The 11821-nt window shown below is 30.5% G+C and overlaps 1 protein-coding gene across 3 annotated transcripts; it reads right to left on the minus strand.

Moving 5' to 3' along the window:
* Positions 1 to 6145: 6145 nt before the first annotated feature.
* Positions 6146 to 9494, minus strand: LOC115711684 (pentatricopeptide repeat-containing protein At4g31850, chloroplastic). 3 transcript variants are annotated; one of them, XM_061111971.1, is made up of 3 exons: positions 8807 to 9091; positions 6314 to 8449; positions 6146 to 6228 (listed from the first exon to the last, which is right to left on the minus strand). In XM_061111971.1, the coding sequence occupies exon 2, from the start codon at positions 8433 to 8435 to the stop codon at positions 6381 to 6383; it is 2055 nt and encodes a 684-aa protein (XP_060967954.1). In that variant the 5' UTR covers positions 8436 to 8449; positions 8807 to 9091; the 3' UTR covers positions 6146 to 6228; positions 6314 to 6380. The 3 variants fall into 3 exon arrangements, with proteins under 3 accessions (XP_060967954.1, XP_030495923.2, XP_030495922.2); XM_030640063.2 differs by having other exon boundaries at positions 6146 to 8449; positions 8807 to 9494; XM_030640062.2 differs by lacking the exon at positions 8807 to 9091 and having other exon boundaries at positions 6314 to 8734.
* Between the last annotated feature and the right edge of the window lie 2327 nt (positions 9495 to 11821).

Raw genomic sequence — 11821 nt, forward strand, 5'->3', positions numbered from 1 at the left:
GTATTCTACCTATCTCTTACTCTTAAAAATTTCTCTTATTCTCTTAAGTTTGAAATATGGCCCCAAGAAAGAACGGCAAATTCCCCATCCTAACTCCGAAGAGTCAAGGGAGCCTGATGTTGGCATAGTTACTCCTGCAATGCAGAAAGTTTTGGACGCCGCTCGAGCTTTCGAAAGAGAACGAAATGGTAACGAGTTCAGGTTCATGCAACTTGAAAGAGAATTTTGCAAAACTGGTGTATGGCCGGCTCCACCACCTGGGTTCCCCGAAGGATGCCGTCGTTGCAAACTGGGCATCTTCAACGGTAAACCGGTGAAGCCTGGAACATTATGCAAGTATTGCAAGGCTCACCCACAAGCCAAAGAATTTAAAAAAAAATAATTTCTTATGTTATGGTTTGTGGTGAGTTTTATTTAATGTTTGTTTTTTTTTTATGAATTTTATTTTCTGTTTTTTTTTTATGTTTTTTTATGTTATTTTTAATGAACTTTATTTTCTGTTAATGTTATGTTATGTTTATGTTTTATCCACGGTATTTTTCCATTGCATCGATATTTTGTCGACATCATGTCGACAAAATATCGACAACTTCTTAAAAAAACAAAAATGCTTGTTGTCGATATTCTGTCGACAAACATGTCGACAAAATGTCGACAAATAGTTAATACCATGTTGGTTGCGTGATGTCGACAACATGTCGACATAATGTCGACATAACGTCGATAATGGTCGTCACTGACCTTTCCTTTGTAATCATCGACAAACCATCGACATATCATCGACATATCATCGATAACACTGGAAAACCCAGAAATCGACTGAAAACCAGATCTGCCAGATCTCAACAATTTCAGACCAAAAAACAGCAGTTCCAACAATAAACACATGTATAACAATTTTAAATTACATAAAGTCAAACAAAATGCTTAAAATACAACTTACCCATTATAATGGTGTAAGATTCTTGAGTGATGTTGTATTGTGCTTCGGTTTTCCACCAACACCCACCGAGAAAACAACCATTCAACAGCAAATAAAGAGAGTGGGACGGATAGAGGGAAATTTTTTCATAAATTTTTCAATTTTTTCCTAGAGAGAGAGAGTGGTGCACGAGAGAGAGGGAAGAGGGAAGAGAGAGAGAGAGAAATACCACTTTCAGATTTTAGCTTTTTTTTTTTTTTTTTTAAAAAAAAAAGGGTAAAATGGGAAGTTCATGTAATTAATGGACTAAATTTGTACAAATTAAGGAAGGGTATAAATTTTGAAATGGCTTGTATTATTAGGGTCAAAAATTGAAATTTCCCAATTTTTTAACTACATATGTTATATGTTTATTTTTATTAAGAGAGTCACTTTTATAATTTGCGTGTGAGTAGTACGTAGTTATTTTTTATTAATCAAATATAAAGTAAATATAAAAGTATTAGAATGTAAAAATATATACCTATTTTTCCATCGTCACTCTAATGAAAAGGAACTATTTAGTTGCTTCTGATATCTAAAATGAAACAATTATGATGTTACTTTTTTACACACAGTTAAAAAATGATTCATTCATTTATTAATTGCCTTACTTTATTGAAGAAAAAAACTTTTTAGTTGCTTAAGATGCAAATAAAAAATATTCTAATGTTGGAATTTTTTCTATGGTGACCGATGATATTTTAATTGGTAAATTAACGTAATACTAATAGGTTACTTGTTTATAAATTTTTTTATTTTTATAATTATTTGTATACATTGTTAAAATGTAACTAATGAGTATATAGTTAGTCTATTTTTTTTTCGGTCGACAAATCAAATCTAGTTGTATACAAAGTACATGAGTGTAACATATCTTACATAGTAAACCTGGATAACAATATATGCCCTTGTCAAAAATTGAAATATGATGAAATGTCTTGCTCATAAGTTTATTTGGTATATATACCTATACTCATATATGATGATATTTTATTTGGCATATTTAAATAAATTTTTATTTTCTTAGTTTACATAGTAGCCTTTTCGTATAGTCTATCATCGTATATGCTAATAAATCTATTAGTTTATTTTGGCATATTAAAATAAAATTTCATTTTTTTTTCGTATATATATTGGAACAACAATTCATTTCATTTTATATAGCCTACCATTATATATTTCAATAAACCTACTAGTTTCTATTGTCGTTGGAACAACATTTTATTTTTTTCAATACAGAGTAAACTATGTAATCAAACATAGCGATATACGCCAATAAACCTATTAGTCTATTTTTCGTATATTGGAACAATAATTCATTTTTAGTTCAAACACAATGGGTGCCTATAAAATAACAAACTAATTAATCTATTTTTTTAAGTCGATACATCAAATCTGGTTGTATACAAAGTACATGACTGTAACATATCTTACTAGTAAACTTAGATAACAATATATGATTTCTCAAATATGATTAAATATCTTGCTCATAAGTTTATTTGGCATATATGCCTATGCGTACTCATATATGCCAAATAAATTTATTAGTTTATTTTGGCATATTGAAATAAATTTTATTCTTTTGTTTGTATAGTAGCCTTTTCGTATAGCCTATCGTCGTATATGCTAATAAATTTATTAGTTTATTTTGGCATATTGAAATAAATTTTTATTTTTCTTTTCGTATATTGGAACAAACAATTCATTTCATTTCATATAACCTACCATTATATATGTCAATAAACCTACTAATTTCTGTTTGTTGGAACAACCTTTTATTTTTTTTTTCAATACAGAATAAACTATATAATCAAACATAACGATATATGCCAATAAACATATTAGTCTATTTTTCGTATATTTGAAGAACAATTTATTTTTTATTTGAAACACAACCTATCATAATGTATGCCTATAAAATAACAAACTAATTAGTATATTTTTTTTTTCAAGTCAAGACATCAAACCTGGTTATATACAAAGTTCATGACTGTAACATGTCTTACATAGTAAACCTGGATAATAATAAATACACTTGTCAGAGATTTGGATATGATGAAATGTCTTGCTCATAAGTTTATTTGGCATATATATTTATACTCATGTATGATGTATGGCAAATAAACTTATTAGTTTATTTTGGCATATTAAAATAAAAATAAAACCTGGTGGTTTCTATCAAATTAAGAGTAAAAAAAATAAATGAGTTCGTCTTAAATAAAAAAAGAAGTTATCTATTTTTATAAAATTCATATTTATTATTTTTGTAAACTTAAAAGTAAATGATATATAACATTCATATTATATAGAATTTTTTTTTTATATTTATGAAGTTACCTGAATCTGATTCTCAGATTCAAAATATCTCTATCACTCTTGCAAAAAAAAAAAAGAATATATACAATATTTAAAAATTATAAACCATTACGTATATACAATTAACAAAATTACAAATACTACACCTAATCTAAGTATAAATTATAAATTAGTATAAACAATATACTTTAACTTATACAATAGACAAACAAAATACGAATCTTAACTATCAAACATAAAATCTTAACAACTTTAAAATATAAATTAAAAAGAAAACCCAAAAAATGAGCAGCAACACAAACCAAAACTCAAAAAAATACAAAACACAAACTAAAAACATATACAACATGAAAGAGTGTAAAAATCAAAAACCAAAACAATAAAATTTAAAGATCATGAACCAAAAAATACTTCCAATACATTGTATAAGAAAAATATCACAAAAAATTATAATAAAAAATATAAATTTACACAATAAACTACCAATATATAAATATATGTAAAAAAATACCAAAATTACTTTAAATCACATAAAAAAACCAAAATAATCACAAAATAATACACTAATAAACTGAATCACTCTCAATGTAAAAAATAATATTCTAACTAAAATGTAAATTACAAAATAAAAAAAATCAAACTAAAACCTTAACTATCTAACCATCCGAACAACAAAACAATCAAAATAAACCAAAAAAAAAAAGACAAAAGACAAAAATAAAATATAAATACCTTTAATACTATCAGAGACTTCAACTTCCAGATCATCACTCACATACTTAACTTCATCTTCCTTTGTCACTTGCTTTTTTTTTTTTCAATGGTCGATCCACACCATCATCCTTTTTAGATCCATTATCCTTTTTATATCTCTTGGTCAAAACGTTAGAGTCTCCAGAATCACTACCCTCACACATTGTTTCTTTTATTTTTATTTTTTTTTGGATTAATTGTCTTAAAAGATGCAGATGGAAAAAATAAAGGAACAAGTTTTCACCATAAATAATCAATTCACATAGTGAAGAAAATAAGAAAAAATGAGTACTGTTCTAATTGGTTTTTATATAAAAAATAAGAAGTTTACAAATAAACTCTGCCTATTCTATTTGGGATCCGAACCAAAAAGAGAAAATTTATTATTCAAAATTAAAAGTGCACGCATCCCATAACTTGTTAGGCATGATGTAAAAACTGACCATGATACCAGAGTAGAATTAAATGTGTTTAACAAGCTACTAATATATTAAATATAAAAAACGGTAATATAATACCGTAATATCACCAATTTTAAAACTCACGTTAATATTGGTATCAATTTAAGAAAAACGTATTAAGATGTAAATTTTCCTATATATATTTAGGCTTCTAGGCTAGGTGGATTATAGGCCCAAGCATAGCCTCGTTTGCTTAGTCCAAATGCGACCCTACAAGCCCATTTAAATAAGGGCTCAATTTCTTGCCTTCTTTTCATGTTTGTTTTTTTTTTTAAAAAAAAAAAAATAGAAACAATTATTACTTTCCACTTTTCAAGTAAAAATGTTGTTGCCAATCCCACATGGTAATCCATAACTATTTTGTTAAATTTTTCCAATTCTATTTATTTTTATTAAATGCATATTCTATTCATTCTATGGGTGTTTTTTTTTTTTTTTTTTTTTTTATATATATATATATAATTCTTTGCAATTAACTTTTAAAATTACATAAAAAAATAACAGTGGGTGAATGACTTTTTTCTTTTCTGTTGGCTCTCTTCTCCGAGCTCTCAAAGTCTCAAAGAAAAGATGATAATTAATAAACAAATGATGATCCTTTTTAAGTGTAAGGTTAATGTTAGTTTAAAATTGTAATGAGATAAACAACAATTTTAATAAAATAATTTAATTTTTTAGTGCTTAATTTTGTAAATTATATAATCGTACTACAATAATATTTGAATAAATTATTAGTTTTTTATTGTATTTTTTTAGGGGCCCAAATTTTAAAATTAAAATATGGACTCAAAAATACTTAAGACAGCTCCCAAATACAAAAAACACAATGTCTTCCCATTTTAAAGGCGTTAAAAAAAGTTTTAAAAATTAACAAGAACAAATAAAAAGTTAAAAATGAGACTCAACCGAGACATAAATTTAAGAGGAAACAAGTAATATTAGGAGAGAAGTTGAAGAATTTAATTTAAATATATTTTTTTTATGAGTATTGTACTCAAATTATTCTCACACACTTGCATAACTAATATATAATTTCAAACATAATAAATGTGTATTCTTTGTAGATGAATGTGTAGGTTTGTAGGAAATTCAGAGCAAAATTTTGATAAGAAAATAATAAAAATTATCGTGAAATGATAAGGATAAAATTGGTAGAATGAATGTAAAAAGAGATAAACATAATAAATTTGTTAAAAACAGATAAAAATTAAAAACATCAAGTTAAAAGAGGTATGTAGTGTAATACTCTCTAATATTAGTCTATTTGTGTCATACTTTACAAAGAATCCTAATTGAATTATTCTTTTGATAAATATTTGAGATTATTACCTTTTATATTAGCGGGGGAACAAAAATCCTATATAAATATAGTTTCAACATTCAACATTAGTGTGATTAAAATTTATCAAAAAAACATCCAACATTAGTTAATTTTTTTTTTTTTTTAAAAAAAAAAAAACATTCAACATTAGTTCAATTATTAATTATTTCTATCTTTGATATATGTTTCAACGAGATTAATAAATACTAAAAAAATGTAATTCAATATTTTTTTTAAATCATTTGTAATGCACAAGAATTGGGTTTAAAAGAAAAAAACTTGAAGTGTAGTAATTTAACCTTTTCCCATATTTTGTAAGAGAGAAAATTCCTGAATATACTCTGGGACAAGTTGAAATGATGTGTTTAAATAACATAGCAAAAGCCTCAGCCTGTCTTGTGTGATCATCCACCCTAAAATTTTGGAACAAATAAGCTCTGATTTATCTATTAACCATGTAATAAAAGTCAGTATTATTATACAGTACATAAAGTAAACCTGGTAAATGAAGATCTTAGGCAGACATTTTACTCTTATGGTGGTTGTGTTGAACCCTGAAATATACTTAGCAATTAGTAGGAAGGTATGCAAACGTTTTTTCATTCGGCTCGCAGCCATCAACTATCATTTTCTCATAAATTGCATAAGCATGGTCAGCATTTCCTGCCAAGGTGTAGGCTTCAATGAGAGCATTGTAGGTGAAAACATCAGGTTCAAGACCTTTACGTTGTACTTCTTTGTATAAACTCGCTGCTTGTTCCACCAATCCCTCCATCCCAAGACAGTGTATTAGAATGTTGTATGTGCTAATATCAGGAACAATTCCTCTACTCTGCATTTCTGTGTACAAAGATAGAGCTTCTTTTAGCCTCTGTGATCTTCCAAGCGCGTTAATCAAATGGTTATAACAGAATGAATCAGGACTAAGGTCTGTTTGCTTTAGTTCCTCAAAGTAATATAGAGCATCATCAGTTTTTCCCGAACAACATAAAAATTCCAGTAGGGCTGTGTAAGACTTCAAGTCTGGTTTTATTCCTTCTTTAACCATTCTTTCAAACAACTGACATACAATTTCCACATCTCCTGTTTTCCCAAACCCATTCATAAGAATATTAAAAATCACAGAGTTAGGTTTGCATCCATATTCTGCCATCTCCTCGAAGAAAAACATTGCTTCGTCGTGTCTACCTAACCTAAAAAGTCCATCCATGAGTGGGCCGTATGTGCGTGGACATGGGAAAAAATCACGACCTACATGATCGTAGTATAAATCTATAGCCTTATCCAATCCATTTGATTTCACTAAACCAGAAATGACTATATTATATGTCATTGTGTTAGGCATGAGACCTTGGGACTCCATATTACAGAAAACTTTTAAAGCCTCATCCAATCTACTTGCTCTTAATAGTCCCCCAATCAAGGTGTTGTAAGTATGATGATCAGGCGAGATCCCTTTCTCCTTCATGACAACTAGAGTATCAAATGCTTCATCAACATTGCCAGCTTTGCATAAAGCGCCAATAAGAATGTTGAACATAACTACATCAAGAGCATAACCATCAGCTTTCATTTCATCCCAAATTTCTTTCAAAGTTTCCAAGTCTCCACAATCACTTAATTTGTCCAAAAAGGTAATGTAAGTTACACGGTTAGGTTTGTGACTATTGCTAGCTTTCATCTTTAGAAGCAACAACTTTGCATCATCAAGTTTACCTGCATTACAGAGAGCATCAATGAGAACGGTACAAGTGATAACATCTGGCTCGCATCCTTCTTTGTCCATTCTCTTCAATATATCATAAGCTTCATCAATTTTCCCAGCCCTTCCAAGAACTGTTATGCATATGGTAAATATATAATTATCAGGCCTCAATCCCAAATGTCCAATCTCTTCGAACAAACACATTACAGTCTGAGTATCCCGTTGCTTTCCAAATGCTGTCATAAGTGCTGCATAAGTCCTCAAGGCGGGCTTCATCCCTTTCATGACCATTTTGTTGTAAACATCCAAAGCCTCCCTACAAAACTGTGACTGAACAAGAAAATAGATCAACTTATTATATGAATACTCATTCAGAATGAATCCAGCCTTTCTCATCTTCTCAAGTGCAGTTGGTGCTTGCCGAATTCCACCCCTTATATAAAGACCTTTAAAAATAGCTAGATAAGTGTTCAAACTTCGGTTAACCTTTTTCTTTTGCATGAAATCAAAAACAGTAGCCATATCCTCCACCCTCTTATGAGTCACCAAGACTTGAAGCATGTAATTACAAGTTTCAGTGGTGTGAACAACATATGGTAAACCAGCAACAGCCATAAAATATGAAAAAGCAGAATCAGGGTCCATTGTAGACTTAAGAACCCTTATAACCTCTTCTGAAGAATTCACAACTATATTCTTCTCCTTGGCCAGTTCCTCCCCTTCTTTGGAGATTTTCATAACAAATCCACATAAAACCATTTGTTTCCTCTTCAATGTCAATCTGTTTTCCAAGTCCCCATATGTGCAAACCTTTAAATTTGCAAAGTTTCTTCCTTTAAATGACTCTCTATGACTCGAAGCAGTCGCTACAGTCTCAATTAAAGCACAAGTATGACTGAAACTACTACAATACATGCTCGAAGAGAAACCTGATAACAGACCCATCGAAAGAATTAGCAATCGCTAATAATGGTGTCAACATTTAAAAGGACAGAGCATTATATAGCATGAACACTTGAATTTCTGACCCAAATGAATACAGAAACAATTAGCCTGACATTTTCATTCTCTACCTACCATTGCAAAAATTGGGAATTTTCTCTACCATTAATTAAACAAGCTGAAAAGCTGTAACGAAAGATTAAGTTTTGCCAAACTCAAAGTCTCACTCTCATAGCACATTCATTCATAGATAATGGCTTAAAACTTCAAACTCGGATATTTTTTTTTAAAAAAAAAATTGGAAGGTTTAATGAGTAAGTGAGTAATTAGTGGTAGTGGAGTACCTTATAGCAGCTGGCTGATGGCAGTGAATTCAAGAGAGAGAGAGAGAGAGAGAGATGGGATGCCGTGGACGGAGAATGGAGTCGAGTGATGAGATTTAGAGAAGAGGAAGAGGCGAACCACAAAGGTTGGTGGTCTGAATAGGTGGAGGCAGGAACATTTGGTTATGGCGACTGCAACTGCAACTGCAAGCGAGAGAGAGTGAGAAGAAGCAGTAGGGTGTCACTCTTCACTCCGATAAGTGTTTACCTTTTCTTTTTTTTCTTTTTTTTTTTTTAAAAAAAAATAAGCGTTCTAGATGGAAATGAAGATTATGATTCGCAGTAATTACAAATAATATTTTTGGGGATGTATAACTCCAACATAACATATACATTGTGAGCAAGGGTCTACTTAGTCGTATTAATGGACAATAAAATTATAAAATCTAATAATATGAGGGAAATTACAATTCCAAAATAAGGGAGATATTCTTTTACAAATGTAGGAAAATTAAGACTGATGATGCAGAATCAAAACAATTAAAGAATTAACAATGACAAGATTTATAAACATTAAACATAGATCGAGGAAAAATTGGGAAAAACAGAGTAAACAAAACTAGAAAACAGTAACTTGTAGAAAATAAAGAAATCAACACCAAAATATATACTAGTTCAAGTTCGATATATCGATGTGATCTATGACACTATTCCAGTTCTGGAACACCACTGCAATCCTTCTTTATTGATTGAGCAAGAATAGATACAATATAATCAAGATGAGATTCTCTATTGAGTTCTCACAAAGTATTTCAACTCTCACACTTACACCCAAGAATCTTCTTCATCTACAGAAGATTCTTCCTACAAAACCCAAACTCAGTCTCTCTCTTTTCTTTGCACCTCTCTCTACCTCTCAATCTTTTCTCTCTCAAAACTCTCAATCTCTTCTGAACTGAGCTCTCAAACTCGTGTCTCTTAAAATAACTAGTCAGGGTGCCATTTATCGACTTAGGATCAAGATCCTAAAGTCGGTAGCTGGAAGAAGCGAGGTTGTTAAGTTAGTTAGAAAATACTAACTTAACCAACTCCTTATTGAGCAAAGTCTCCATGCCAGCTTAAGTATCAGAGCCTTCGAGAACATATATGAGATTCTAGACTCACAGACCAAGGACACTCGTTGATGATGCTTCCGGACAGGATTGAGTCTGCTAAAGTCAATTATCTGGATCTACCATTCCATGAGGGACAACTAGCTAACTGGAGTTCCTTTCTAGAAGAAGGCTAGCTATCTTGAAGATTGAACCTGAAGTCGACATGATAGTCATCCGGGAATACCCTTCCAGACTCGACTATCATTCCACAACTCTTTTCGGGACTGGCTTCTGTGAGTGAATAGTTTTCTAAAAATGACATTTGCGGAGACCTTTTCATTTAGAGGAATATACCACAAATTCCACCTAGTTACTTCAAATTAAAAGAATGACGATGATGAAGAAAGAATTGTTAGGCTATTTTTAGCCTAAGTTTCGGGTCACATTTTATAATTGTTTTCCTTCTTTATTATTATTTTTAGAATAGAATTACGCTTGTTTTCTTTGATTTCAGGTTTCTACACTTGGAATGTATAAATTGGACAAATTTCGGAAAACAGTGATCTATAAAATAGAGAAAATTTTGAAAGAGAATAAAGCTAAAAGTTCAAGCCTAAATTCGACTATGTTCTGATCATATTTTTGAAAAAGTCAAAACATAAAAGTTTTAGATCTCTTTCTTATCTTTCCAACGCATCTTCAATCAGCTCATTTGGAGTTTGGATGAGAAAGTTATGCTCATTTTACTAAAACAGATCGAAACTGAAAATTCCATCTCGCCGCGGCGAGAATTCCATGGCCGCGGCTAGAAAGTCTGGGCAGAAACGTAGTTTTTTTGATGCACTTTTGGCCGCGGCGAGACCACTTTTGGCCGCGGCGAGCGTCCGTACGGTCAGGGGTATTTTTGTCCGACGAACCCTAAAAATTAGATATAAATAGAAAACTGCGATTGGAAGTCAAGGAAAGCGATTTGGAACCCTAAAACACAGCAGAAAGAGGCAGGAAGAGCACAGAGATTCAAGTGACGATCCAAAATTCATCCACCAACAGTTTCTTTCTCTATTCCTCTTTAATTTATTTATGTTGAATATTGTCATAGGAATGGTTATGGATTTATTTCTGAACTAAATTTCCCATTTAGGGAGGATGATGATTGTTGTTTAATGTTTTGCCTAGTTAATGTTTAATTGCCATTCCTCCATTCTTGTTTGTGAAATTATCTTAATTTGTGTTTAATTTCATGTTTAAGATTGATCACCTTGTGCATGCTCTATGATCTCAATTCGAAATCTGAAAAGTGAGAATTGAGAATGCTAAAATTGAGATAATCGATGTTCTATGTGAAACGAGAGTATTCACATGACTTATGTGACGAGTAGATTATTACTTAATGCTGATTTCATGTTAGTTTAATTAAGGAATTAATTAGATAACATGTGATTTAGAATCTAGAAGATCTGAAAGGAGCTAGGTTATTTCATAATCTGTCATTCACTTCAAGAATAGGATGGTAATTAAGCATTAACGATTTGGGTAAACAACAACAGGATTCTCCTCCTTATTATCTCATCTTGCTCAACTTTCAATTGTGTTATTAAGTTTTCTGAATTACTTTCATATTTTACTGTTTTTAAATCATAATTGCTTTCGATTTGCCGAATAGAATCATAAGTGTAATTTAGTGGTATTTAATCCAATTCCCTGTGGGATCGACCTCACCTGTGTGAGATTTACTACTTGATTGCGTATACTTGCGTAGTATTAATAAAATATAGCAACAAGTTTTTGGCGCCGTTGCCGGGGAATTGTATAAAGATTGATATTACATAAAATTATACTAACTTCTACTTTGGTTAATTTTTTTTGCTTATTTCTAATCTGTTTCTTTTAGATTAAATTTTGTAATATTATTAAAAATTAAATTTTGTTCTAATTTAGTTTT

Source organism: Cannabis sativa, chromosome 3 (genome assembly GCF_029168945.1).
Source record: "Cannabis sativa cultivar Pink pepper isolate KNU-18-1 chromosome 3, ASM2916894v1, whole genome shotgun sequence".
NCBI classification, from domain to species: domain Eukaryota; kingdom Viridiplantae; phylum Streptophyta; class Magnoliopsida; order Rosales; family Cannabaceae; genus Cannabis; species Cannabis sativa.